This window comes from Pseudogymnoascus verrucosus (genome assembly GCF_001662655.1).
Source record: "Pseudogymnoascus verrucosus strain UAMH 10579 unplaced genomic scaffold scaffold_5, whole genome shotgun sequence".
Classification (NCBI taxonomy): domain Eukaryota; kingdom Fungi; phylum Ascomycota; class Leotiomycetes; order Thelebolales; family Thelebolaceae; genus Pseudogymnoascus; species Pseudogymnoascus verrucosus.
In genome coordinates, this window is record NW_017263656.1 from 585,419 (window position 1) to 611,560 (window position 26,142).

The 26,142-nt window shown below is 52.7% G+C and overlaps 9 protein-coding genes across 9 annotated transcripts; 4 read left to right on the plus strand and 5 right to left on the minus strand.

Annotated features, from left to right (window-relative positions):
* Positions 1-7: 7 nt before the first annotated feature.
* Positions 8-2,698, minus strand: VE01_01888 (uncharacterized protein). The gene is made up of 10 exons (XM_018271403.2): positions 2,374-2,698; positions 2,169-2,307; positions 1,879-2,115; positions 1,655-1,828; positions 1,331-1,597; positions 1,198-1,270; positions 1,102-1,150; positions 878-1,050; positions 762-827; positions 8-701 (listed from the first exon to the last, which is right to left on the minus strand). Exons 1-10 carry the CDS (start codon positions 2,439-2,441, stop codon positions 394-396), a joined length of 1,554 nt encoding a protein of 517 aa, XP_018133707.1. The 5' UTR covers positions 2,442-2,698; the 3' UTR covers positions 8-393.
* Positions 2,699-2,887: 189 nt separating this feature from the next.
* VE01_01889 (uncharacterized protein) lies at positions 2,888-4,307 on the plus strand. Its single transcript, XM_018271404.2, has 3 exons — positions 2,888-3,866; positions 3,921-4,034; positions 4,087-4,307. The coding sequence occupies exons 1-3, from the start codon at positions 3,309-3,311 to the stop codon at positions 4,285-4,287; spliced, it is 873 nt and encodes a 290-aa protein (XP_018133708.1). The 5' UTR covers positions 2,888-3,308; the 3' UTR covers positions 4,288-4,307.
* A 221-nt stretch (positions 4,308-4,528) lies between these two features.
* On the minus strand, positions 4,529-7,158 carry VE01_01890 (uncharacterized protein). Its single transcript, XM_018271405.2, has 7 exons — positions 6,591-7,158; positions 6,342-6,528; positions 6,081-6,284; positions 5,886-6,028; positions 5,382-5,831; positions 5,184-5,327; positions 4,529-5,124 (listed from the first exon to the last, which is right to left on the minus strand). Exons 1-7 carry the CDS (start codon positions 6,697-6,699, stop codon positions 4,604-4,606), a joined length of 1,758 nt encoding a protein of 585 aa, XP_018133855.1. The 5' UTR covers positions 6,700-7,158; the 3' UTR covers positions 4,529-4,603.
* Positions 7,159-7,383: 225 nt separating this feature from the next.
* VE01_01891 (uncharacterized protein) lies at positions 7,384-9,918 on the plus strand. The gene is made up of 5 exons (XM_018271406.2): positions 7,384-7,668; positions 7,720-7,829; positions 7,882-8,885; positions 8,935-9,096; positions 9,153-9,918. Exons 1-5 carry the CDS (start codon positions 7,505-7,507, stop codon positions 9,885-9,887), a joined length of 2,175 nt encoding a protein of 724 aa, XP_018133854.1. The 5' UTR covers positions 7,384-7,504; the 3' UTR covers positions 9,888-9,918.
* Positions 9,897-14,245, minus strand: VE01_01892 (uncharacterized protein). Its single transcript, XM_018271407.2, has 2 exons — positions 14,144-14,245; positions 9,897-14,082 (listed from the first exon to the last, which is right to left on the minus strand). The coding sequence occupies exons 1-2, from the start codon at positions 14,214-14,216 to the stop codon at positions 10,361-10,363; spliced, it is 3,795 nt and encodes a 1,264-aa protein (XP_018133857.1). The 5' UTR covers positions 14,217-14,245; the 3' UTR covers positions 9,897-10,360.
* Positions 14,246-14,929: 684 nt separating this feature from the next.
* VE01_01893 (uncharacterized protein) lies at positions 14,930-16,906 on the minus strand. Its single transcript, XM_018271408.2, has 2 exons — positions 16,709-16,906; positions 14,930-16,658 (listed from the first exon to the last, which is right to left on the minus strand). Exons 1-2 carry the CDS (start codon positions 16,814-16,816, stop codon positions 15,267-15,269), a joined length of 1,500 nt encoding a protein of 499 aa, XP_018133856.2. The 5' UTR covers positions 16,817-16,906; the 3' UTR covers positions 14,930-15,266.
* Positions 16,907-17,037: 131 nt separating this feature from the next.
* On the plus strand, positions 17,038-17,857 carry SMD2 (mRNA splicing protein). The gene is made up of 4 exons (XM_018271409.2): positions 17,038-17,104; positions 17,161-17,193; positions 17,295-17,552; positions 17,676-17,857. Exons 1-4 carry the CDS (start codon positions 17,082-17,084, stop codon positions 17,716-17,718), a joined length of 357 nt encoding a protein of 118 aa, XP_018133851.1. The 5' UTR covers positions 17,038-17,081; the 3' UTR covers positions 17,719-17,857.
* Positions 17,779-20,267, minus strand: VE01_01895 (uncharacterized protein). The gene is made up of 3 exons (XM_018271410.2): positions 20,186-20,267; positions 19,235-20,066; positions 17,779-19,186 (listed from the first exon to the last, which is right to left on the minus strand). The coding sequence occupies exons 2-3, from the start codon at positions 19,769-19,771 to the stop codon at positions 17,951-17,953; spliced, it is 1,773 nt and encodes a 590-aa protein (XP_018133850.1). The 5' UTR covers positions 19,772-20,066; positions 20,186-20,267; the 3' UTR covers positions 17,779-17,950.
* Positions 20,268-20,412: 145 nt separating this feature from the next.
* CSL4 (exosome 3'->5 exonuclease subunit ski4 (Csl4)) lies at positions 20,413-21,863 on the plus strand. The gene is made up of 2 exons (XM_018271411.2): positions 20,413-20,961; positions 21,170-21,863. Exons 1-2 carry the CDS (start codon positions 20,476-20,478, stop codon positions 21,338-21,340), a joined length of 657 nt encoding a protein of 218 aa, XP_018133853.1. The 5' UTR covers positions 20,413-20,475; the 3' UTR covers positions 21,341-21,863.
* Positions 21,864-26,142: the final 4,279 nt, after the last annotated feature.

The window sequence follows — 26,142 nt, forward strand, 5'->3', positions numbered from 1 at the left end:
GCATAAAGATTCACATATGGCGGGGAACGGCAGGAAGCCTGGGAGTTGGCGGCAAAAAGTGCCAGTTATGGACTAGTTCCGTCTAGTGGATTCCTGGCTTGTACCTCGACGTCTCGAGGCCCCCGTCGTCAACTTTAATTGCCGACCACTTCTATTACCTAATTGTCGGAACCAATCGTTCGTTCTACTGAAGTGGAATGAAAGGTTGGTTGTCATGATTAAGGTTAATTGCTTTCTTCTCACATAATCTTTAGTGTCTCAATCGAAGTAGGCTTCTTGAGAGATGGGCAAAAGTCATATTTTTGCTCCTTTCGGACTTTATGGAGGTATAGTATATAGTTAGGCGTCCATCTTATAAATATTTCTTCAGCTAGTCCAAATTTTGCATACCAACTACAAAGCCTTGAGGTCGTCATGGCATACCTCTTGTTCTGAGATCTTGTCTCCATCTGTAGATCCGGCCTCGGGTGAATGCTCAGCACCCGCAATAGAACCCATTGACGGATGCCAGTGAATTATGACCTTCTCTCCCGTGAATAGTTTGTCGATTTGCTCTAGTGAGAGATTCTGGGTCTCCGGATAGAAGAACCAGATCAGTGGGATGAAAAAGAAGTTGAAGACTGCGAAGTAGATGTATGTCTTCCATCCAATACTATTGATGCTCACGGGAGTAATCTCAACCACAAGGAAGGTAAAAATCCCTAAAATGGAACATTAACATTCAATTTGCCGGAGAATAGCCGGATATGAAGAGAACTTACAGTTTGAAGCAGTTGCAAGAGAAGCGGCACGAGTACGAATTGCCAATGGTGCATACTCGGCCGGCACTGCATTTTATTAGGCAAGTTTCAAAACATTAAGATATAGAGGAACTTACAGAGCCAAGGGATCGCTAGTAATCCTACGGCGAAGAAAAAATTAAATAGAAACAGCATCACAATTGCAACAACTCCACCAGCTTTGGTACCCGAAGATACAGTTCCGGCAAGTATGGCCATGCAAGCACACTGACCAGCAGCTGCGAAAAGCATGAGCTTTCGTCGGCCGAGGCTGATTGAGCGTCAGTATTCACTTTAATTTAATACCACTGGGAATTCTTACCGGTCTATAATCCATATTGGGATTAATGACGAGAAAAAGTATGCGACCCCTGTATATGTGAGCAGAAATTATCATTGGATCAAATCCATTACTCACCATTGAAGCCGGCAAGTAATAGGGCTAGATTGTGTGAAAGTTTGACAGAGTTTTCGAAGATTACAGGAGCATACTATTTCCTGTTAGTAAAAGAGCAAAAGAGGCACACCAGATCACAATAGCTTTGACTCACGTAAGTGATGAGGTTGATGCCAGACAGTTGTTGCATGAATTGTCCGCCGATACCAAGAAGAACTCTGTGGCGAAACTTTTGTGGTCCGTTCTTTAGCAACGCTGTCTTGCTACGCCCCTCAGTAGCCGCTCTTTCTTCGTTGACGGCATTCTGGATTTCCAAAATTTGTCTGTTGATGGCAGGATCTGATTCAGTTATTGAGTTTGGGTCCATCTCCAATGCCCATAGGATATGGCGTGCTTCGCTGTGTCTTTCGTGCGCAATGAGCTGGGAAGTTTGTCAGTAAACTCTGGTCTTATTGTAGCAGAGCAGTAGAATACATACCCATCTGGGGGATTCGGGAAGAAACAGTATGCCAGCAAAGGTTACAACTGCGAAAACAATCTGCAGAGCAAGGGGAACTCGGAATTGTGCACCACTGCTGACGTAGCTGAATCCGTAGTCTACCCAATAAGCAGTCATGACCCCGAAGATGTTGATAGCCAACTCAATTGCCAGCTAAGATATATGTCAGTAGTATTCTCGAGATGTGATCAAATATAAATTACCCCCTTGCCACGCTTTTTTGCTTGCATCAATTCAGAATGCCACACAGGGATCGTACTTGTGTTCATCCCATTTCCAAGTCCTGCAACAATCCGGCCAACGATCATGTGTGGGATGGTATATGCGGATGCCTGAAGCGCTGCCCCAATGCTGAGCACGATACATCCAAGCATGATACAGTTTCTTCGTCCCAACCGTTCACCAAACATGAAGCAGAATATTGCTCCAAAGAAACAACCCTCCAAAAAATGTTAGCCCGCTGCAACATTAGATTTAAGAAGAGCACTCATACGATTTCGTAGATAGCAACGACTGTGCCTTGAAGAGATGAGCTTCCAGTACCGCTTGGAGTAGTGTCAATTTCCGGGAATTGCTTTATAAAAGCGGCTCCTGACAATAGCCCAGACATTACTCCCTGGTCATAGCCAAATCTGAAAATCTAGTCAGTAACAGTATTCGCAATATGAGCGTGTGTGCCAAAGTGATTATGGACATACAAGAGAAAGCCGCAACCAGCAGTGGCTGTGATAGCCCATGACAGAGGACGACCAGTAAGGACCGTCATAGTAGCAACGGCTTGTTTTAGATGTTTGTAATTAATGCTGATTGAGATGCCAATACGAGGTTGAAAATGGCAGCGTTGCAGGATATATACAGTTTGTTACTCTCACCAGCATTCTTCTAAGGGATGACTGTGGGGTAACTGTGGGGCCCCGGAATCCAGTACGGCCAGTCTAGCACGACTAGGGTAGCCATCATTCTTCACATTTCACCTTGTACTCATTATAGCATGTCAGTATAGAGGCGCATGGGAATAGTTGTTGCCGATCCTAGCATTTACAGCGATGTCCAAATGGAGTGCATCCCTCCTTAGACGACGAAAAATGGGGTCGTGTTGGCGGTAACCGGAAAAGGAAAGTTTACACGCAGTCATGCTTTGGACCAGTAAAAGGGTCGCTTGCAACTGGGCCATCCTAGCACCTAGGGACTAGAATGCCTGCCATTTATCGACCCCGATTTCTCCGCATCGTATCCCGACCTATCCCCACTCTCGGACACTCTCCGCGCACCGAATAACAACTTCTTTCTCATCGCGTGGTTTGTCGCCTGGCGTGGGAAGAAAATCGCACTATTCGAAACCTTTACCATGACATCACGGAGAGGAGGGAGTTTGTTCCGCAGCGCGTAATCATGTACGTATAACTGCAGTCTTGCGGGTCAGTGGATACAGCGGATCTAGCAGTTCACTCTAGATGGGTCGTATCTATGCACTCTCACACTCTCACTTGAACCTAATAATGGCTGCCCTTCGTTCACATTTTAAACATCACAATTCCTTTCTTCATCTCTTCTCAACTTCAACATCATTGCCCAAAATATATTCAATTTTCTTCTCTTCCAATACTCCATTCTTCGTCGTCACATCTTCACAATGGGCTCTATATCCATCAGTCCCGATACGGCGGTGCCCGCGCATATCCTAGAATCCAGGCAAACGCCAGCCAATGCGGCCCTTTTCTCGCTGAGCGGGAAAACGGTCATTATTACAGGCGGAGGCAGAGGCTTGGGCATAGTTCTAGCCGCTGCTGTTCTCGAGGCCGGTGGCTGCGCAGCTTGCATCGACATTCTGCCCGCACCCTCGGGCGCCGAATGGAATGATCTCCAGGTTATCGCTAAGAAGTCCAACTTGCGCGCTACCTACCACAAATGTGACATCACGACAGAATCAGAGCTCTCGGAATGTTTCGATCAGATTGCCGCAGAAGGCACTCGCAATGGAGCGCCGTTGGGGGGGACAATTGCCTGTGCAGGGATCCAGCAGAAGATCCCCGCTGTTGATTACCCAGCTGATAGCTTCAGGAGAATTATGGATGTGAATGTCACTGGAACATTCTTGACCATCAAGCATTCGGCCAGGATTTTCATGGCGGAGCGCACAAAGGGGAGTATTGTCATGATTGCTTCCATGTCCGGCCAGGTTGCAAACAGGGTCAGTTTTCTTCTAAGGATTTCTCTGCATTGAAGAGGGCTAACTTCTGTAAAGGGCTTAACTTGCACAGCTTACAATACCTCAAAAGCTGCAGTTCAACAGATGTGCAGGTCGGTTGCTCAAGAATGGGGTCAGTTTGGTATAAGGGTCAACACACTATCACCTGGCGTAAGCTCATCTCGATCCCCATTTTTGGATAAGCCACTAATTAAATAAACAGTATATCCGAACAGCCATGACTGACGAACTCCTCACCGCTGAGCCAGAAGTTGAGAAGACGTGGATGGCAGGCGCTCTATTAGGCAGACTTGGAACACCAGAGGATTTCAAGGCTCCGGCGGTGTTCCTGTTGGCAGATGGGAGTTCTTTCATGACAGGGGCAGACTTGCGAGTAGACGGAGGGCACTGCGCTTCAGCTTAATATACCGCGATTGATATAAGAAATAAAAATTAGAATTAAATGTTCCTTGTGGATATCTGTTTCCATTTGCTCTCTGCTATTAATCACTTATGAAAATTATTATCAACTCTGTTTATATACTCTCAAATAACAATTCCTGGCTACTTACATTATCAATTAGACGATTCGACTGCCTGGAAACGAAATTTAACTCTTCATTATTCTATCATTTTTCCTTTTTATTTATTACCAACTTAAAACCCTCATAAACATTTTTGCATTGTAATTAATTGATTATTTTATTATACCGTTTAAGCGATTGCTTTTAACAAACAGCCTATTGAGAGATTATGCGCTCATCTTTCAAGCCCTCTAGTATTCCCTGGAGCACACTAACAACTCCCATCGCACCTGGATCTGGAATACCTCCTTCCACCTCAAATATTTCCTTGCCCACGTAGCTCGCCCTTCCCAAAACGGCATCTAATTTCCGTGTCGCTTCGGCCCCGTTTCTGGCTTCCATGACTGCGGCCTCCAGGCTGCTACCGCTAGCGAAAGCCTCTGTAAATGGGATCAACGCATCCATCAATGTCTTATGTCCCTTCCTCGCAGACGTATAGCGACAGAGCTGAGCAACTCCTGAGTTTAGAGCTAGTCGAATACGCATGCTTAAGAATCCGGGGTCACTGCCGTCAAAGGGTGATGACAGATGGTTAGTCACTGCGTTGAAGAAAATTGCATATATGGCGCCCGAGGTTCCTCCCATGGATGATTCAATTGTGTTGGATATTACCCTGAATATAGAGACAATGTCCATAGGGGCCTCTGACGAAGTCTGTAAAAGTGCAGCGCAGACGGCTAATATCAACAAGTCAGAATATGCAAATGGAAAGTTTATAAGTTTTGGACTTGCTTACATTTTACACCCTTGAGTAGCGTCTCTCCACAATCCCCATCTCCAGCAATAGTATCGTATCTTGTGATCATTGGCTCATCTGTCACGACAGATTTTAGAACAAAGCCGAGCAAGGTATGGAGTATTTCGGTGCCTATCAAATCTTCTTTCTATTCGTCAGTACTTTAATTTAAGAAAGATTTAGACGAGAAGTTCTTACCTTGAATCGCGTACTCGATATGAATTGGTGATGCCTTTGCTAAGACAGAATCGTTCACGAGTCTCTGGTTCGTATTTTCTGCGATTCCCAAAGCAGGGCTTCCAGTTATGTTCGGCCAGGCAGGCGCGGTTGTCTGGTCGTTCAGAAGAGATTCTGTCAATGGGTCTAATTCCAGTATGGTAACTGAAAATCCAGGTCCATTTAGCGATGAAACAAAAGTACCCACGAGCGTTCTTCGTATGTCGAAGCCAACTGCTTCCAGTTGGCCCATGACCTCGTTAGCAATAATGTGCAGCTCCAAAATACTTAAACCACCGAGGTTGTTTATCATGGTTGCGATTGGCTTTCCTTTGTCCAACTCTGATATCTTGAGAATCTCAAGCACATTTGCGACCGTCGATGGCATCGATGGGATCTTTTCCCTCCTCGTCCCAGGTTCATTATGGATACCTTGTAAGATGTTAATAACTGCCTGTATGATATGTCTTTAGAGAGTAAAATTACCCATTCCATATTCCAGAAGGTTGAACGGCAGGCTTTCTTGCTTCCCTCGCTTTGGTACACTGCATCGATCAAGGCTCACGCCTGCAGTAACCATGCGGTCTGAGACAGATTGTGCAACTTGGGTAACTTCTTCGAGGGATGAACTGGATAAATTAGCATTAGACGTTTGAACAAACTTGGACCGGACGAACGTACCCTCTACTCGCCATTGCGCCTGCTATCTTATGTACAAAGGCAACACCAGCGAGGCCTCGACGCCCTACAAGCTCATTGCCCTCCACCGAAACATCATCCCCAACGAATACGACATTAACCTCCAATCCCTCCGATTTTGCTTTTTCAGCAGCAAGACCGAAGTTGAGTTTGTCTCCCGTGTAATTCTTGACGATCATGAGAATCCTAGGCAGGATTTTGTCAGCGCGCGGTTTATTTCAGTTCGGATATTCACAGCTTTACCCTTTTGGCGACTTCAACGCTTTTAGGCCCGCTAAGACTTGAGAAGCCGATGGAGATGCGAATATGTCACCTGAAACGCAAACGTCAAGCATTCCACCTCCTAAGTAACCTGCGTGAGCTGGCTCATGTCCAGACCCGCCACCAGATAGCAACAAGACTTTCTGTTGGTTTTGTTGATGATAAAGGACTGATACCAAATTAGTATTCGCTGACGACAGGCGAGCCTTCTAGCCTTTCGATGCATCTTACCTCTCTGCGATTCTATTAATCTGAGAGATCTGTCCTGGCGCAAGAAGCTCTTCAGAGCCTGGCCGACAGGATCCTCCACCGCATTTACGAAGTGCTTTCCTAGAGTCATAATCGATCGACACTGGATAATAATTCTTGGATTGTAGAAAAAGCTTGCAGATCCTAAGGTCCAAGGTGTTGCCAATGATTCCGACACCACGATGGAGTTCTTTCAAGGCCTTCTTCTACATTGTGCCCAGTCGATGGCATAGTCTTGAAAACATACTATGGGCGAGGCCCAGACTACGGCTAAAATTACTGATTATGGTTATTATGTGGCCAGAACATATAATCACTTGGGAAAGAAAAAAGGCGTTCGAAAGAAAATATAGAGACGGCAGGGGATTCACTTTCCTGGACGATGGGGTTGGTTGAATGGTGCGCCTTCAGACAGCTCCCGCATCTCCTATCTCTGGCCGACTTCAGCAACCGAACTTCAATAACATCTAGACCAATACCAGTGGATCGTGACACTCAAAAAACTGTCAGCGGATAGGAATGATTCGAGTAGATGGGAAAGATTGTGAATTCGGCCGTGTCTGTCGGCAGATCCTCGGACAGTGCGGGGAAATTGCCAGGCTGCGTGTATATATTCCATTTTAGGATAGCGCCACCCAACGCCAAGTTCTATACAACTCCACGAATCGCAGTCTAAACAATTATGATTGTACCAAATAGGTAATATTACTCGCTCTACGCGGCAGCATCTTGATCTTGCGTTATGGTAAGTCAGAGCAAAAGTAAGTTAGAGTACCAAGGTTGCGGGCAAGATTTGATATACAAATTATTAGATTCTGCCCTGAAAAGGCTATATCAACCTTCAACCTTTGCGTGCTTTCGTTTTCTACTTCTCTATTACACTTTTTCCTATCACCATGGCTCCATCGGCTGTTGTTAATAACGCCCCAGAGGTTTCTTCGAAGATGTTGACAAAGGCTGAGTTGAAGCTCGATGGAGACCAGCAGCATGATATTGTGCTGCGGACGTTCCGCTGCCTCATTGCGGATCTGTGTGAGCAATTCAAGGGAGGCCATCCCGGGTAAGCTTTTTATTCGATTCTTGAATGAACATGATGTTGATGGGTTTTCAGCGGCGCAATGGGAATGGCAGCAATTGGAGTCGCATTATGGAAGTATGTTATGAAGTATTCTCCTACGAACCCGCTCTACTTCAACCGGGACCGCTTTGTCTTGTCAAATGGTAAGCCTTGAAAATCCGTATCTCAGGAAGCAATGGCTAACTCTCTTACAAGGTCATACTTGCCTGTTCCAATACGCATTCATGCATTTGGTAGGATACAAGAATATGACACTTGACCAGCTACGGTCGTATCATTCCTCGCGAACAGACTCCATTTGCCCTGGGCACCCAGAGATCGAACATGAGGGCATCGAAGTTACCACAGGACCACTAGGACAGGGGATCGCAAACGCCGTTGGCATGGCTATGGCGTCCAAACACCTTGCCGCCACTTACAACAAACCCAACTATCCACTTGTCAACAACATGACATGGTGTATGATTGGAGACGCATGTCTTCAGGAAGGCGTAGCGCTCGAAGCAATTTCCCTCGCAGGCCATTGGAAACTGAACAATCTCTGCGTCATGTACGATAATAACCAGGTTACTTGCGATGGTTCTGTCGATTTGTGTAATAACGAGGACGTCAACGCAAAGATGGTTGCGTGCGGCTGGACCGTCATTGATGTGGAGAACGGCAATTATGATATCCGAAGCATCGTCAATGCTTTAGTCGCAGCAAGAGAGAGCAACGATAAGCCTACATTCATTAACATTCGCACAACAATAGGAATTGGTAGTAAATCGGCAGGAGATGCAAAGGCTCACGGCGCGGCTTTTGGACCTGAGGATGTTGCAAACATCAAGCGCAAATTCGGTATGGATGACACAAAGCATTTTAATATTACTGAAGAAGTATACGAATTCTTCCAAGATATCAAATCCAGAGGGCAGAAGCTTGAAAATGAGTGGGCTACTTTGCTTTCGGACTACTCTGAGGAGTTCCCAGATCTTCACTCCGAATTCAAGCTCAGGATTGCTGGTGAGATGACGAACGATTGGTCAAAATATATACCAGCAAAAGCCGATTTTCCCACCACCCCGACTGCTTCGAGAAAGTCGGCCGGACTCGTGTGCAACCCTCTCGCACAACATTTGAAGAACTTCATGGTGGGCACAGCCGACTTATCACCCTCAGTAAACATGACCTGGAAAGACAAGGTTGACTTCCAACATGTAAGAATTTGACCACGCTTGACTGGCACTCTTTCTAACATCCCCGTAGCCTGATCTAAAAACCACTTGTGGAATAAATGGCGACTACACCGGTCGGTATATCCACTGGGGTATCCGGGAACATGCAATGGCGTCTATATCAAACGGTCTCGCTGCTTTCAACAAAGGAACAATCCTCCCAATCACATCCACCTTCTTCATGTTCTACATTGTAAGCTACACTACACAAACTCCGTCCGTCTTCACCGCTAACACAAATTTCTCTAGTACGCAGCCCCAGGCATCCGCATGGGAGCCCTCCAAGGCCTCCAGCAAATCCACATCGCAACCCACGACTCCATCGGCACCGGCGAAGACGGTCCCACCCACCAACCCATCGAACTAGCCTCTCTCTACCGCTCCATGCCCAACCTCCTTTACATCCGACCCTGCGATTCCGAAGAGACAGCCGGCGCCTTCATCTCCGCCCTCAACGCCAAATCCAGTCCCTCAATCATCTCCCTCTCCCGCCAAAACCTCACCCAGTACCCTGCCTACTCCTCACGCGAAGGTGTTCAAAAGGGCGCCTACGTGTTTAAGGAGCAGGACGACGCGGATGTGACGCTCATTGGCGTCGGGTCTGAAATGTGCTTTGCGGTCGATACGGCGAAGCTTCTTGAGTCGGAACACGGCGTTAAGGTCCGCATTGTTAGCTTCCCGTGTCAGAGGCTGTTTGAGATGCAGCCTGTCGAGTATAAGAGGGAGGTGCTGCAGTATCGCTCTAAGGCGCCGCGCGTGGTGATTGAAGCGTATTCGCCGCTTGGGTGGGAGCGGTATGCTGAAGCGGGGATATCTATGCATTCGTTTGGGCATTCGCTGCCGGGGCAGGATGCGTATAAATACTTTGGGTTTGAGGCTAAGAGTATTGCTCCGAAGGTGTTGGAGTTGGTTAATGATGTGAAGAGGGATGGGATTGAGAGTCTAAGGGGGGAGTTTAGGGATTTAAACCAGAAGGCTCACTGAATAATAGTGGGAGGTGTATTGTTAATAGAAGCAATTTATGAAAAATGTCTGAAATGCTACCCTGCGATGAGTCGCGGTATCTTCTCTAGTTCTACACCAGCTTCTTTATTCCCAGGCCCTGCGATGGGCCCCTGTGTCTTCTCTGGTCCTACACCAGTTTCTTTCCTCCTAGGCCCTGCGATGGATCGCGGTATGTTTAGTAGCCCTGCACCAGTTTCTTTCCCGCCGTCTCCATCGCACTACTTGTAGAGAGAGAGGCATGGAGAGGTTATCACTATCTAGGATTGCGAGAGTGGTGAGATAGATCAGTATCTTAACCAACGAACAAGTTATATCTGTGAAAGTCACAGATGTGTGTGAAGAGGGTATTCTCAATTCAATCGCTCCACAATAGCTAAATAAGCCACTCGCTCAATGCTGTCTACAGCGCTATACAAATCACTCCCACAGTTACCCAAACACCCTTCCCCTACTCAAACCGCCTGCACCCCCTCCCCATCCTCAACTTTAATCGCCACCCCACCCATCTCCCCCATCCCCTCCCCCGTATCCACACCCATACTAAAACTCGCCCTCCCCCCCCCATCAACCACCAACCCGCCTACCCCACCTCCTCCCCCCCCAAACCCCTGCCCCAACCCATCCCCCCCAAACTCCCTCCACATCGCCTCCTCCATCGCCTCCAAACTCCCCATCTCCATGCCCAACGGATCCTCATACAACTCAAACATTCTAGGCGGACTGCTCGGCATCGGCGCCGCGTCGGTGGAGAAGAAATCCCCTCCTCCTCCACCGCCACCGCCGCCGAAACCACCACCGTGGCCGAATCCGGCGCCGGCGAAGAGAAGAGCGTCGCTGTGCAGATCAGACGGGTGTGCGAGGTCAGGGAGGGCGGAGAAATCGAGCCCGAGATCTAGGTTGCGCGAGGGGGAGCGCCCGGTGTCGTAGCCTCCGTGGGTGGCGTGGCTGTCTTCCCCGGTCTCGCTGAGGAGGCGGTTTAGTGTCGCTGTGAAGGGACTTTCTTGCACACCCGTGCGATGGCGTGGACTGCGGCGTGTAGCGGGTGTGGAGCGCGTAGGTGTGCGTTGCGGTAACATATCCCCCCTTCTCGAGCGTGCCGATTTCGCCGATCTGGAAATGGAGCGCGTTATCGGTCTATGCGATGGCGTCGGGCGTGTAGGTGTTTTAAAAGGATTCGAAGGGGGTAAACGGTTCGGCGTAGTAGGTCTCGACGTCCTCAACGGATCTTCCCCAAACAGCGCAGCGAGGTCATCATCATCATCCAGCGGATTCGGTTGCGGGGGGTGGTTCTCCTTATTACAATTCGTCGGTGGCGGCGGCGGGGCCGCGAAATCAGCAGAAAAGCCGGGTGGTAAGTCGTCGCCTAGGGATTTCGGGGAGTCGTCTTTGCGTGGGGAGGGAAAGAGGAGGCGGCGGGTGGCGCCGAGCTCGTCTTCGACCTCGATGGGGGTGTGCCGTGATGTACCCATCCAGCGCGCGGGACTGGATTGGATGGCGCGGCGAAGGGAAGCGGCGGCGGTGTCTTTTAGGGATGTTGTGTTCTTGGGTGGTTGCACGCTGCCGCCGCGTTGGGCGAAGCGGGACTGCGTTATCGTTGCTGCTGCGACGTGGAGGTCCTGCTGCGGGGCGGTAGTAGAGAGGTAGTTATCAGGCGGTGCAGGGGCGTCAGAGTAAAAATGCGCTTCAGACGTAGGCAACGGCGCCTGTCCCGCCACCGACTTCCTCGGTTTCGAACCCCCCCTCTTCTTCCTCTCGCCAGCATTCTGATTCGGGTCTTTCCCCCATCGATCCTCAGGACGCTGGGATTTATACTTCGACATCCAGATGCCACACGGATTGCACATCAAGATCTCCGTAAACGCCGCCTTATCATCCGCCGCAGCAAGCGACTTCTTAATCAATCGATACGCCACCGGCTTCCCGCTCTCATCCCTCTCCACAATCTCAATCGCCGTCACCCTGCCCGCCTCATCAGAATACTCATGGTACCCCGGATCACCCTTACATTCCTGGGCCCACGCCTTGCGCCAGGCGGGCGTCTCGATGGCGCCGCAGTTGCTGCAGAAGGGGGGCATTTCGCCGCGCGAGATAGCGTCTTCGAGGCGGAGGCGGATAGTTTGTTTTTTGCCCATCGCGCTGCGTTTGGAGTACGGCTCTGCGACTGTGCCGTCGTCCATTTGGGTGGGGGCTTCAGTGGCGGGGTGAGGGGCGTCGGACCAGGTGTGTGCGTGTTGGAGGTTGCTAGGTGGAAGGGCTGGTTCGCTCGCGGCGACGGCAGGTAGGGTTAAGGATCCCAGTGATGCGGTTCGGCTCATAGACCTCGACGGGGGGCGTGAAAACGAATTATTCTGCGGCGCGTTATTCATCTGCAAACTCGGCGGCGCAATCTCCGTCTGACTCTGCTCCACGCTCTGATTAGCCTCAGGGATAGCAGTAATCGGCATCAGCGCCATCGCCGACCCCGGCCTAGGCGGCGCAAACGACGCCGCGCTCCCCCTCCTCCCCCCATTCGCCAACCCATCCTCCGACATCATACTCTTACTCCTCGCCAGCGTGCGTTTCGTCTTCGGTTTCGGCTCTGCCTTCTGCTTCGCCTCCGCACGCGGCAGCATTTTCGTAGGCAGCAGTTCCGGCGGCCCCGGCGTGACCTCCTCGATCGCGAAGCCATGGTGGACTTTCTCTGCGCGCGGCGCGGCGGGCTTGGTGGCGCGACGACGCGTGTACTTGTTGGCTGCGATGACGGGGTCCTCCTCAGCGGGTTGTCCTTCCTCGTTGTCTTCGAATAACTCACTGATGTCTCCGCTCATAAACCCCGAGTCTGTCCGCGGCATGGGTGGTAGGATCGGGCTTGATGGCGCGTGTGGGCTGGAGCGGGCGGAGGCGGTGCGGCGGAGCACGGGGGGGGAGGAGTTGATGTCTGGGGGTGTGTCGACGGGGCTGTCTTCTTTTTCGGGGGAGGTCATGGCGGATTCGATGGAAAGGCGGATGTGGTCTTGGGGGTCGTGACCGGTGTCGGAGGGAGGGTAGGGAGAGTTATACTGCCGACGTTGCTCGCCGAACTGGGAGACAATAGAGTTGCGGCGGAGCATGCTCTGAGACGTGGCACGCGACCTATTGGCCTTCAGAGAAGGAAGTTGCGGGACAGGAGTCGGTGCTCTAGGCATCTCCTGAAGATGAGAGCCAGCAGCGCCACCTGGAGCAGGTGCTATAGCAATAGGTCTAAATAGTCGGAGGGATCCCGCCGTGCTAGCAGCGACGCGGAGTGAGTCCGTTCCAGTGCCGAAAGAGGATTTACTATTCCAGTTGGTCTGCGTGATCTTAGCGCGTTTCTTCGTCGTAGGCGCCTCCTCGCCATCAGTCCCATCCTCATAACCCGACGTATTCCCACCAACAAGCGGCTTCGACGGCGCACGAGGTTTCCTTGGCCTCTTCACCGACGCCTGCGAAGCCGGCCTTGAAGGCGCCTTCTCCCTCGGACTCGGCGGCCGACTAGCACTCCCCACCACCTCCGTATTCATTGGGACATTAAACGGATCCACCGAAGTCTGCTGCAACGATGGACTGAGCAGCTGATTCACAACCTCCATACTAATCCCACTCCTCTGACTCGGCATCGGCACCGGGGTATTCACCCTATTCGCCATTTGTCCCACACCCGGATTGGACTGCAAAAACGCCAACCACTCGCCATGATCGAACCCCACCGGCATCGCCTTGCTAATCTCCCTATACGTCTCCATGCTCCTCACATACTCGCTCTGCAGCACCGTCGGCACGGGAACAAGACGTAACTTCACCTCCAGCGTCTCCGCTACGCCGTTCGAGAACAGCCCCTGGATGTTCTTGCACACGCGGCCGGTGATGAGCTGGCGCGATTGGCTGGCTGGTGCTTCGGGGGTGGGTGAGGAGGCGGCGAGGGCCCAGGAGAGCATTCCTTGGCCGACGAGCGGGTTGTCGTACTCGGAGTAGTCGTAGGCGTACACAGTGTAATCTTGACCCAGCTTGGCGACCAGCTCGGGGGAGCATTGGACGATAGCTTGGATGCAGGTTTTCAGCTCGATGACGCCGATGGTGGCGTTCTCGTCCATAGCCACAGCCTGGATCTGTAACACATGCGGCCATCTCGCCAGGCAATTCGTCTTATTCTGGTCGTCGAAGGTGTAGAGGACTTTCACTGTTGGGAGCACACGCACGGTTAGCTGGGGTTGTTGAGCTGCTGAGCACAGGACGCATACGTCTCATAGGCCTGATTGTCACGCCGGCACTCTCGCCGTCGGTGGTCCCGGGTTGGCTGGCGGAGGGTGCCATAGGGGGGTGTGAGCTGGCGCCCCGAGCGGTCCGAGACGGCGACGACATCGGGTACGGCACTGGCCCGCGGCCAGGATTGAGGAGATCTTATGAGCCAGGAAGCTTGCACATCGGTTGGGGAAGATGTCACGGTGTTGTGGGCATAGATAGGACTCGATCGCGGGGTGTCGAGTTGGTATGTTTCGAAGTGTCGTCCTGTTTATGGATTCGGGAACGCGTTGTTTGACCCTTGCCTGGTAGAGATCGGTGAGGAGGTAAAACAATTATAAAGTAGTAGATGTGTCGAGGGTATAATAGAGTAGAATGGAGTATAATTGTAGAGAATAGTAAGAGTTGTGGGTGGAAGAATTGGAAGAATTGGTATGTGGAGATCAATCACGTCGCCCTCGATATCAAGCTTCACCAGACCGCGTATCGCGTTGTAAACCCGCTAAAGCTGAGAGCGGTTAACGCTAAACAGGGGCGTGCAGGGCCGCAAGATAGTGGACCCGAAAGCCTAAAAAGTCCCCGAACCGACAAATTCCAGCCTCTCGATTTTGGATGGGGGTTCGCTAAGGGTCACTGTCGGCCCGCCGTATTTTGTGGGATGGTAAGGTATGGCAGTAAGGTAATGTGATATGCCGTTCCTTGTGTGTCAGAACCGAACCGCCAACACACCAAAAGGCCACACCGGAAGGAAATCCTTTAGAGTTCTTTGAAAGTTTTTCTCGGAGGGGGGATTTCATCGGCTATATATACTCGGCATTTTTGATGTTCTTCGATGATAACATTCTGATGACTCAGCCTCACCTCGTCAGCTAAACTCAAACCCAGGGGCCTCCTATTAATCACATGACTCTTGCTGCCTGGAATAAGAATGAATTTATTTTCCAACACCATCCATGCCGCGATGGCAATAGATGATCCGGTATGTGTAACTGGTGATATTCCTGTCAACCAAGGCGCCATCGTCGTATATTCCACAATATCGTACAACTACATCAACCCCTTATCCACAGCCCATCCACCCACCCCATCTACCCATCCATCTATCCCATCTACTCCATCTATTTAGTCAATCCAGACAGCCTTTCCATCCTGAACAGTCGTCTTTCTCGACAGAATCTCCTCAACCACCTCCTTAATGCCCTGCTTCCCGCTCCTCATCTGCACGAAATCCCTGACGATGGACTTCCTCGACTTCAGGTCGCTGCGGACATACTGAGCGACCTGGCTCTCCGTCGGCAAGTTGTACTTGGCGTGCGGGTAGCTGGTGTAGTCCTCCTCGCTTAGCAGGCCGAGCTTCTTCTCGCCCTCAACCTCGAAGAACGGCTCCGCGACGTTGTCGCTCGCCTTGATATCCTCAAGAGACGCTGGCTGCCACTTCGGTGGCTGGCGTGGCTGTCCAGGCTCCGGCTTGCGGATCAACAGCGCTGAGACACCCTCAGTGAAGTCGGGGTGGCGCATGAACTTGGCAGCGATCTGGTGCTCGCGTTGGAAGGTCTCCTTGATGCTCCAGGTCTTGCCGAGGCGCATCTGGCGGAGTGTGACGTAGACGCTGGTTGGCGAGCGCTGATGAAGAGTCTTGAGAGTCTTCTGGGCCCACTCTTGGGTCTCGCCAGTCTCAGCCTCGAGCGCCGCGATGATCTCGGGGACGCTGTTGGGGCTGAAGCAGCGGTCGATGGCCTCGCGCATTGCGCCGGCAATCTGGATTGGCTCATCGTGGGGTAGGCCGGTGGTGAACTCCTCGAGCGTGGAGTCAATGAGCTTTAGGCGGGTGTCGAGAGAGTCGTAGTCGTTGAAGCGGAGTTCAGCGAGACGAGCCTCGAGAGATGGTAGCGACGTGGAGTGAATGTAATGGGTCGCAATGCCAGCGTAGAAAACGTTGGCACCCTTTAGTCTGTCACTGGTAAGAGCGAGATATGTGCCGACAGAACCGTCCATCTTTGGGAGGAAGAACGAAGCTCCAACATCTGGGAAGAAGCCGATTGTCGTCTCTGGCATGGCGAAGACTGTCCTCTCCGTAGCAATCCTGAGTGGTGTGTGAATGCTGAGACCCACACCTCCTCCCATGGTAATACCATCCATCAGCGCCACCAACGGCTTCTTGTAAGTCGCGATCATATGGTCCAGCTTGTATTCGAGGCCGAAGTAGTCCGTTGATCGTTGCTGTCCCTCAGGTCCCTCCGAGTTCCATTTCGCCAACTCTGCCACGTCTCCACCAGCGCACATCGCCTTCTCTCCGGCTCCCTTCAGCAGAATGATGTTCGCCATGTCTGACTTCGTCCACTCCTGCATGCGCGGCACAATTTTTCGTACCATCGATCCATTCAGCGAGTTGAGCTTCTTCGGCCTGTTCAATTCGATGGTGCGCAGACCATATAATGTGTCGAACAGAACATCCTCTGCCTCGTCTCCGGGGAGCTCCTTAATAACAGCGCCATCTGTCGCCTTCGTAGCCATCTACATCCCATTAGTATCCATCTCCCATAAAAGTATTTCGGTCCTCGTACCTGCGCCCTGAAAGCTGGGTTCTGGATCTTCGAAGCGAGGGGCATCGTTGCGCGAGAGTTCCAGCTAACAGCTGCACCAGCTCTTCTATAGAGAGAACGTGAGATCATTGAGACTGCAATGCCAGGAAGAAAAGGCCTTTGATATGACTTTAAACCCCCCGTCTGTCAATAAAAATGTAGCCGCGGCGTCCTCGGATACTCTCGGCTGCCGTACTACAGTGCTGAAATGCAGTGCACGTCCCACCAAATGTTGCTTGCTGGATATCACGCTAGTCGATTTTGAGGTGGTGCAGCCTTTAATCGCATCCAGACGTGAACTTCGCGACGGCCAAGAAAAGAACAAAGCCTCACCAAACCACTCTACACATTCACCATGGCTGACACAGCCAAGATCCAGTATGTCTTTACCTCGACATCCCAATCATAATTCCAAAATGCTAATTCCCCACCAGAGAACTGCTGGCAAAGCCACGCAACGACCTCACGTACGTCCCTGCCCCTCCCCAGGCTACGAGCACCTATCCCCAGACCTCCACGCCTTCCACCCCCCATACGCCAGCCCAACTCCATGCTAACAATCCGGCAGCGAATTTGAGGTCGCCGCTCTCGAGCAGCACGAATTCACCAGCGGCCCGCTCTCGATCCTGCAGACGGCAGTGCGCTCGCACTCGCAGGTGCTGATCTCGTGCCGCAACAACCGCAAGCTGTTGGCGCGCGTCAAGGCTTTCGATCGCCACTGCAATATGGTGCTTGAGAATGTGAAGGAGATGTGGACGGAGACGCCGAGGTTGGCGGGTGGAAAGAAGGGAAGGCCGGTGAATAAGGATCGCTTTATCAGTAAGATGTGAGTTGGAGATTCTGTTCTGGTTTGGCGGTGTGATGGGAGGAGGTGCTGGCTTTGTTGATGCAGGGGAGGGTGCAGGGATGGGCAGCGTTGTTGAAAGCACTACTAACGTGTTTTTACTAGGTTCTTGAGAGGAGATTCAGTCATTCTCGTCCTACTCAGTTGAGCGGAGAGTTTCGCGTCGGTGGTTTTGAAAGGTTCATATGGGTCTATTGGTTGGCTTGGGGTTCATCATATCATAAGATTTCCGGGTTAGGACCAAACGGGGCGTTATACAAAAAGTTGATGAAATACAGTCCATGACAATTAAGATCCTTCCTCGTCTTTGTGAACGAGGTCCCCATATATCTAACCAGAAAGATCACCCCCACAAATCACCAAGCTATTCAAGCAGCATCCTACGCGTCTCCTCCGTCCGTCTCTTCCTCTATCCCCGCAAATCCAAGGAAAAACTCACTCAATCCGTAGGCTCCTGGGTCAGGCACGTCCTTGAACCCCTGTCCTCCAACATACACCGTCCTCCCCAAACTGGCCTCCATACCCCTCGTCCCCTCCGCCCCCTTCTTCGCGGCCTCCGCCGCCTTCTTCAAATCCCCCGTCTCACCAAGCGTAACCACAAACGGCTCCAACGCATCCACCAACGTCCTATCTCCAGGCTTAGCAGGCGTATACCTCTCGAGCGCCAACAACGCCTCACTCAGCGCCTTGGCCCACACCTGCTCTGTCGCCACACCCTTCCCCTGTCTCCTCAAGGCTGCTACCAGCGCGTTCAGGAAAATTGTGTAAAGCGCACCAGACGTCCCGTCCATGCTCGCCTCCACCACAGCCGCCACGGACCGCACATCAACCACGACGTCGCCGGAGGGCCGGGCACGCACCAGCATCGCCTGCACAGCCTCTGCACCACGCTTGAGTCCGATTCCGCAGTCCCCATCGCCGACGACAGTATCGTAGCGCGTGACACGTGGCTCAGCGGCGATTATACGCGCGAGGCCGGCGTTGAGGCGGTGCCGCGCGGAGACCTCGTCCATGGTCAGTCCGGTGGGCTGAGCGGCGGAGGCGGTCTGGTGCGTCTTCTCGCGCGTGGCGGTATTATCTGCAGTCCAGGTTTTAGCGAGGATTGGGGCAGCCCAACCCGTAGCTTGGCTGGGAGCGTCAAGCAGGGAGAGGAGGGTAGGTGGGAGGCCGGTGGGAACGGTGTTGAGGAGCGTGATGCTAAAGCCTGAGCCGTTGAGGCTGGTCATATATGTCCCAGCGAGGATGCGACATGGCTCAATCTGGTAATTGCGTCGAAGTTGCGCAGCGACTTCGGTTGTGATGCCGCCCATTTCTAGGGGGCTCACGCCACCGAGGTTGTTGACCAAGAGGACAACTTCCTTGGAGTTGACCTTGAGATAGGCGCGGTCCTTGTCGCTCTGGTCGAGAAGTTGCTTTAACATCGTCTTGACCAGCTCTTCGATGGTGACGGCTAGGCGTGCAGAGCCAGCCTCGTTATGGATTCCCATCCCGACTTCGGTTTCTTCGTACTTCAAGCGGTCGGAGTCATTTTGGTCGACTACATCGCGGCCAGGAACATGGACGTGATCAAGACTGGCGCCAACGCTGACAAGATTCGAGGCCGTCAGGTTCGCAATCTAGTTTTTGTTAGCATTATCACCACCAAGGGGATAGCTAGTACATACCCTCGTCACATCCTCCAAGCTATAACCCAACTCCGCCAACGCGCCCGCAATCTTAACAACTAACACCGTCCCCGCAATTCCTCTTCTGCCCACCTTCCCGGCCTTTGCCCTTCCAACACCAACATCGTCTCCCACGACCACCATATCAACCTTTACGCCCGCAGACTTGGCCTTCTCGACCGCCATCCCGAAATTCAGGACATCGCCCGTGTAATTCATGATGATGGCAAGTACGCCCTTGTCTGTGTCAACGCGCGTCACGATGCCAGCGCTGATCTGCTCCGCAGACGGCGAGGCGAAGATTGTGCCCGCGACAGACGCAGTGAGCAGGCCCTGGCCAACGAGCCCAGTGAAGGAGGGCTCATGGCCGGAGCCGCCACCAGAGACGAGAGAGACTTGGGAGGGGGCATCGGAGGGACGCAGGTAGACAATTTTGTGGTGCGAGTCGACGGCGAGAGCGGGGTTGGTGAGGGAGGCCGCAAGTAGAGCGCTGTTGACGAGGTGGGTGGGGTCGTTGAAGAAGTGCTTGGTCGACATTGTGTAGATGTTGCGGTCGACTACTTGTAGGTTTATTATATGCTTGAGGTAGTAAATAGATGGAAGAGTCGATTGTGAAGCTCAAGTAAAGCAAGGTAAAGCCAGAGTGTTACCACGATGCCTAGCTACCTGTTTCTCCGCAGGAATATGCACGTATGCCGATCAGACCACGAATTCGGTCTCACAAGAGTTGCGCAAGGTTCCAGCCGAGCTATTTTGTAGGTCTTAAGAGCTCCGATTTGGAGAGCTTCTTTGTGATTCCGAACTGGAGGTATCAATGTTATGTGCTGTGTTTCTGTTGTGTATCCATCAGTTACTCGTTCTCTCATATTATCCGCCCAGGTAACCCTCAGCAAGTAGACACCCGAGATGAATATTGCGCGAATTGAGTGGAGGTATGGTCTAAAAACTCACGGAAATTTTTCTACTATTTATTCCTTAACCCTATGCAAAATCAATCAATATAATATACAATAACTATCCTTTAATGTCCTCCGATCCCGCTGGTTGAAGTTGAACCCCTCATGACGTCGGAGCTCCCCCCCCCACTCACCGCCTAAATTCTGCCGCCTCCACCTCAAAACAACCTAGCTCAGCCTTCTCCAGAATTTCCAAAATTCACTTTCTCGACAACACCACACCGATCAACATATCAACAACCTCACCATAACCCCTCACAACACTCCCACAAACAAATACCAACAATGGCGACTACCCCTCCATCCATCGCCATCCCAGGCCAGCCCCTCGGCGCCTCAACCAAATACATCCCAGGCCCAGGAACGCACCTCCACCTCTCCCAAATCCACGCATCCATCCTCGGACCCATTCACCTCACCCACCCCCCCAAGCCAGTCGGTCCTCAGAAGCGTCTCACCAAGATCACTCCCTCGGCGCCGACACCCCTACCTACCATCTCTGTCCTGCGCAGCCCGGTACTCGACACCAAACCCGGCGAGGTGCAGACGGCGAAGCGAGAGGCTATTCCGGAGGTCGGCAGTATTGTGCTGTGCCGCGTGACGAGGATCACGGCGAGGCAGGCGAGCGTGGCAATCTTGGTTGTGGGTGAGACGGTTGGGGAGGGAGAGTGGCAGGGCGTTGTGAGGGTGCAAGATGTGCGGGCGACGGAGAAGGATAGGGTGAAGATTGCAGAGAGCTTCAGACCGGGGGATGTGGTTAGGGCTATTGTGGTATGTCTTTTTTTTCTTTCTCGTTTCTACGAGATTTCAGTTTTCCTTCTTTGCTTCTATCTTACTACTTCGGCGTCGTTTCCCGGCTCGCCCCTTTTCCCTTGCCCCTCACCCTACCCCTTTCCCTCCCCCTTTTTCCATCCCACTCCTAACTTCCCTCCCCCTCAACCCCCTATCCACCCAAAACCACATTCTAACAATCAACTAGATCTCCCTTGGTGATCAGTCAAACTACTACCTCTCCACCGCCCGCAACGACCTCGGCGTCCTCATGGCCACCAGCGACGCCGGCAACGCCATGCACCCCGTCAGCTGGCGCGAGTACCGCGACCCCGTGACCGGCACCAGCGAGCTGCGTAAGGTCGCTAAGCCTTTCTAGAGAGGTCTATCTATCTACCTATCCCCTCTTATTCGCCTTATCTATATTCACTGGGAGGGAGGCAAAAGGGGAAACGGGCGCTCTGCCAATGGTTTGCAAGCGGCGAAAGGGGAGCGCTGGAAATGATTTGCCCGCGGCGAAAAGGGCGCTGCCGAAGTCCTTCAAGATGGTGGGAGGCGACAGATTACCTATTCTCCCTGCGCCTGGCTCACGGGTTCAATTCAATCCGTTGAGTCACCTATCGTCAGCAGGCCGTTGGCAAGGGGAAGGGGGTAGAGGGGTCGAGGCGTAGAGGCTTACACGGCGTGTTCCGCGAGGTTGTGGGAGACGACAAACCACCTCTCTCCATGTGCCTGGTTCACGGATTCAATTCGCAGTCACTTATCTTCAGCGGGCAAGGGGGGAAAGGAAAGGGGTAGAGGGGTAGGGGAAAGGGGTAGGGGGGTAGGGGGTTAAAGGGATGGGTGTGCGCCGCGCGTTTCGCGAGGGGTGCGTGTGTCTGCTGCGCATGTTCTGCAAGGGGGCTGGGGTGGGTGGGTGTGGGAGGTGCCAAACTACCTATTCCCCCCTTCCACTCACCAACCCTGTATACGGCCTACAGTCCCCCTTCCAGTCACCAACCCTGTCTGCGGCCAACCCTCACCCTCTACCAATCCACCCAGTCTGCAGACCTAACGCAGGGACACAACCTCGGCAATCGCATATGTCCACCAAACCCATCATCGGGCTTGGCAGCAATCACGCCGGCGGTCCGACTCTCCTCTCACTACTCTCTCACTACTCTCTTATCACTGCTCTACTTCCCCATTACCCGGATCCGGAACAAGAACGAAAAAATCACCTCAGCAGCCTCACAACGTTACACCCCCCATCTCACCCAAGGCTTCCATCGGCCCAACTCACCCGCTGATGTGAGCCCGCCGCCCCAACCAAAGACCGCTCTAGACTATACCCCGTCCGCGATAGGGGTGTGGACCCAGTGGACCCCCCCCCCCCCCCTTCGCCTCCTCGTCCCCGCTGTCATCGCCACCACAACCACCACGTCCGTGCGTCCGGGAAGGTCCAAGAATTAGGGAGCGGGTCGGTCGGTCGGTCGGTCGGTTGGCAGAGGGAGGGAGTCTTCCGCCGTCACTGCCAACTTTCTTCTCTCTATCTCCGGTTCTGCTCTAGCTCGGTGCGGCGGGGGGGGTTTAACATGTGTGTTGGTTGGTGTGGTGGTGGTGGGTGATAGTGCGATCTGAGATCGGGAGAGGGACGCCGGGGGGGGTGAGGTGGTGGTACTGTATCGGCGAGGGGGAGAGCGTCAGTTCGGCGTCACCGTTTTATTTCGCCACCTGGCTTGCGTGATCTTGAGAGTGACGGGGGGAAGGGAAAGTTTAGACGGGGGGGGAATAAAGTTGGGATGGATGGGTGGCGAAAAGCAGGATTGCCGTCGTCGTTGGCGATGTACTTACTGTGCAGTACGCTACAAGTAAATACAGTTACAATGACAATAACAAGTTTTCCCTCTCTCAAACCTATCCAAAGATTCCCCCAACATCCGGATGCAGCAACTCCTCCGCGCCCAGTGACGTTCCCAAGTACCACTCGTGTACATTCCTCTTCCTCCTCCTCTACTTCTTCTTCCATCGTTCTGCAGAAACAATTACCCAAGATTCAAGATTCCAAATCCTCTACAACGTCGTGGGAAAACGGGTTTTCAGTTTCCAGGTCCCTGGGAATTTTTACGTAGGGTGCGAGTCGTACAAGACCAAGGATTGGATGTGGAGGGGAGGGGAGCCGGGGAGCCGAGAGGTGAGAGGGTGTGATCATGGAATTTGCCTGAGGGGGTGATGGGGTGATTGATTGATGGATGGGTAAACGCCGGGGAGTTTGGGGGGGGGTGGTATTGCAATGGGAGGGAGCTGGGGTCAGCCCTATGCCCCTCCCCCTCCTCCTGCCCCTCTTCCCTACACCTACCTACCTATAGACCAGGAGGCACGCGTGCACCCCCCTAAGCGTTCATGCTTACAAGCAAATCAGTCATCCGAGCCAAGAAAAATCCAGCCAGCTGCCCACTTCTAACCCGTCCTCCCTCCCTGCCCAGTAAAACGCCCAGCTACTACTACTACTTACTACTGCACGGAGAACAGGTCCGTCCATTAATCACTCACGCACGCACGCACCACCTTTCGATCCTTCGATTGCCAAGGCAAGAACAAGACAGGAAGGTACGGAGGCAGACGATCAACTCACTTGCTTAGTGGACGATCACGGCTCGCACGTCCAGCGCTCTTAGTATGGTATGATAATCGCGTTTCGCACGTCCGCTGTTCTTAGTATGGTGATCAGAGCAGCCAAGGACGACGGCGTGCTTGGTGACTGCGCGCGTTTCCGCTGTGCGTTCCGCTACGTTATGATAGGAGTAAAAAGGGAGGAGGGGGGCCCCGCTGTCTGTCAGCGTAGCTCTGCAGTTGCTCTAGACCCTCGCCGCAGGCGGCTGTTATGTTCGCGCGCGGTGCGGTGGAGAGCTGGGAGGGGGGGAGGGGGTTATCCACTGCCCCTCCTGCCCCTCTATCAACCACGAAAATAGGAAGACAGCTGTATGGATGGGGAGTTCATGAGGCGGGATGGTTTGGCTTGGCTTATCGTTTATCGTTTATAGTGGTGTATCGATCAATCCACTTCCTCACAATCACTCCTGGGCATCTGTAAATCCACTCATAACACTCAACCATAGCTCTCATACCCACTGTCCAGTCTGTCTATTAACTAGCAAAATAGAAAGACAGATGGGGAATCTTCGGGGTAGGTTGGAGTATTGGGAGGATACCTTATCGATTCATTGTCTATTGCCACTCCTCTCCGGAGGCGTGTAAATCCACTTCTCTCCCCATCAACCCTCTGCGCATCCCCCCCCTCCGCCCCGTCTATCACCCACAACTCCCTTGCCCAGCCCACTACCCCCGTCTATCACCAACAGCTCCCCCCAGCCCCTCCCCCTTCTCACCCACCACTCCCCCCTCCCTCCTCCTCCCTCAACCCATCCACCACCACCCAAACCCACTTCCCCGCAAACCTCAACCGCAACATCACACCATGTCTCACCCACCCCCCCGTCCGTTCCTGCATGCATCTCATGCACAGCGGCTGTCTCGGCGCGTGGTGTGTCACCCACCTGCCCCTTCCACACGCCCAGCTAAGCCACTGCACACGCCCGCGGAGAACTTCAGAATCCACTGCACCCACCACATCCACTCCCTGAAGCAAACGCCGCCGCGCCGCACGCAGGTCCAGCATCGTGGGCCACACACACACTGCACTCCACCACTCCACCACCTAACACTCCACTCCACTACACTCCACCACCCTACCTTACTACAGTAAACTACACACCACACTACATCCCGTCCCTCAGGTGCACACACCACCACCCCCGTCGATCGATCGATCTCCCACCGCCCCAAAAGTGCGGGGAACCCAGTCCAGTTAGTTCGCTTGCGAGGTCGTTGACGGGCTGAGTGGTTCGTTAGGCGGTGGTAGGCGGTCTTAGTGGGTGGTAAGCGGTCTTAAGTGGCTGCTTAGACGGTCTTAGTGGGGATAGTGGAAAGCTTGGCCTTTTGGGTGTGGGTGGTGGGGACGGCTTGGGTTAATCGATAGTTAAGGGCGGGTTTGGAGGGTGAGACAAGGCTGTTGTGCTGGGAGAGCTGGGGGGGAGGGTGAGTGAGATGGGCGCGGTTTTGCGCGGTTTGCGCGGCAGATGGTAGATCGTAGATCGTAGATCGTAGATGGGATGAGATGGGTGCGGATGGTATTTGAGATTTGGGATTTGAGGGAGTGGGACGGAAACAGGGGGGTTGTTTGGGATTGGGATTGGGATTTTGGTAGAAGAGGGGGGGGTAAGGTGAGCGGGTGGAGAGTACACCAAGGAGACAGGAGACAGGAGAGAGGGGAGCGAGGAGACGCCGCCAGAGCTCTTTGTTTATCCCCCACCACCTCAGTAATGTATCCCCAGCGACCACCTCCTCGCCACCATCCTCTCTGCCACTTCTAACACTTCCACCATCTCAACCACCTCGCTTTCCCCCTCCCGCCGTTGCCTTACTCGCATCCCTCGCATCCATCCCTCGCAGATCCAGATCCATAACCCGTGTCTACATCTACATCTACTCACTATAGAATAGTGGGTTTTGCGGGGTAGTGAGGTGAGGTGAGTAAGTGTGGTCTGATAATCTGAATCTTGCATGTAACTGTACTGTACTGTATGTCTGATATTGTACTGTACTATACTGTGGGTTTTTGTGGTCTGGGCGGTGGCTGAGGAGGGGGTGGATAGAGTGAGGAGGGGACGGGAGGTGTGAGATGAGGTTGATTGAGAGTGATATGAGGCAGTTACGCGTGTAAAGACGTGGAAGTGGCGTCTTATTGCGTGTATGCGTATACGCGTCGTTACTCCCTACAAGTCATACTGTATCCGTTATATCCGAACTATATTCAGCGGTAGAGTATCATCTCCATTGTCTACAGCAGTACCGAAATCCCCATATCAAATCCTGAGACGGGGTGAAGAAGTCCGGTTCCCCCACCTAATTGGCCCGATAAGCAATCATGGGAATTCAAACAATCCCCTCTCCCATCGATCCTGCGATTGCGATTGCGATATCCAAACCCATACCCATGGATACCATCCCATCCAGCAATGGTGTGTAGACACGGACTACACAGCTCCGTTGCTAAGGGTCGCCGTCTGGGTCGTGAGGTCTCGTTTGGTACCATGAACCCAACTTACCACCACAGTAAGCTCAACTACACAGAACAGTCAG

Coding starts and splice junctions, on each gene's coding strand:
- VE01_01888 (XM_018271403.2), bottom strand. CDS start 2,441: ATGACGGTCCTTACTGGTCGTCCTCTGTCATGGGCTATCACAGCCACT. Junction 2,116..2,168: donor TCGTTGCTATCTACGAAATC/GTATGAGTGCTC, acceptor CATTTTTTGGAG/GGTTGTTTCTTTGGAGCAAT. Junction 1,271..1,330: donor GCATCAACCTCATCACTTAC/GTGAGTCAAAGC, acceptor AACAGGAAATAG/TATGCTCCTGTAATCTTCGA.
- VE01_01889 (XM_018271404.2), top strand. CDS start 3,309: ATGGGCTCTATATCCATCAGTCCCGATACGGCGGTGCCCGCGCATATC. Junction 3,867..3,920: donor CCGGCCAGGTTGCAAACAGG/GTCAGTTTTCTT, acceptor ACTTCTGTAAAG/GGCTTAACTTGCACAGCTTA. Junction 4,035..4,086: donor TCAACACACTATCACCTGGC/GTAAGCTCATCT, acceptor TTAAATAAACAG/TATATCCGAACAGCCATGAC.
- VE01_01890 (XM_018271405.2), bottom strand. CDS start 6,699: ATGACTCTAGGAAAGCACTTCGTAAATGCGGTGGAGGATCCTGTCGGC. Junction 6,285..6,341: donor GCGTTGAAGTCGCCAAAAGG/GTAAAGCTGTGA, acceptor AATCCTGCCTAG/GATTCTCATGATCGTCAAGA. Junction 6,029..6,080: donor GGCGCAATGGCGAGTAGAGG/GTACGTTCGTCC, acceptor TAATTTATCCAG/TTCATCCCTCGAAGAAGTTA.
- VE01_01891 (XM_018271406.2), top strand. CDS start 7,505: ATGGCTCCATCGGCTGTTGTTAATAACGCCCCAGAGGTTTCTTCGAAG. Junction 7,669..7,719: donor TTCAAGGGAGGCCATCCCGG/GTAAGCTTTTTA, acceptor ATGGGTTTTCAG/CGGCGCAATGGGAATGGCAG. Junction 9,097..9,152: donor CCTTCTTCATGTTCTACATT/GTAAGCTACACT, acceptor AAATTTCTCTAG/TACGCAGCCCCAGGCATCCG.
- VE01_01892 (XM_018271407.2), bottom strand. CDS start 14,216: ATGGCACCCTCCGCCAGCCAACCCGGGACCACCGACGGCGAGAGTGCC. Junction 14,083..14,143: donor GACAATCAGGCCTATGAGAC/GTATGCGTCCTG, acceptor TGCTCCCAACAG/TGAAAGTCCTCTACACCTTC.
- VE01_01893 (XM_018271408.2), bottom strand. CDS start 16,816: ATGATCTCACGTTCTCTCTATAGAAGAGCTGGTGCAGCTGTTAGCTGG. Junction 16,659..16,708: donor ACCCAGCTTTCAGGGCGCAG/GTACGAGGACCG, acceptor AATGGGATGTAG/ATGGCTACGAAGGCGACAGA.
- SMD2 (XM_018271409.2), top strand. CDS start 17,082: ATGGCTGACACAGCCAAGATCCA. Junction 17,194..17,294: donor AAGCCACGCAACGACCTCAC/GTACGTCCCTGC, acceptor ACAATCCGGCAG/CGAATTTGAGGTCGCCGCTC. Junction 17,553..17,675: donor GATCGCTTTATCAGTAAGAT/GTGAGTTGGAGA, acceptor TGTTTTTACTAG/GTTCTTGAGAGGAGATTCAG.
- VE01_01895 (XM_018271410.2), bottom strand. CDS start 19,771: ATGTCGACCAAGCACTTCTTCAACGACCCCACCCACCTCGTCAACAGC. Junction 19,187..19,234: donor GCTTGGAGGATGTGACGAGG/GTATGTACTAGC, acceptor AACAAAAACTAG/ATTGCGAACCTGACGGCCTC.
- CSL4 (XM_018271411.2), top strand. CDS start 20,476: ATGGCGACTACCCCTCCATCCATCGCCATCCCAGGCCAGCCCCTCGGC. Junction 20,962..21,169: donor ATGTGGTTAGGGCTATTGTG/GTATGTCTTTTT, acceptor ACAATCAACTAG/ATCTCCCTTGGTGATCAGTC.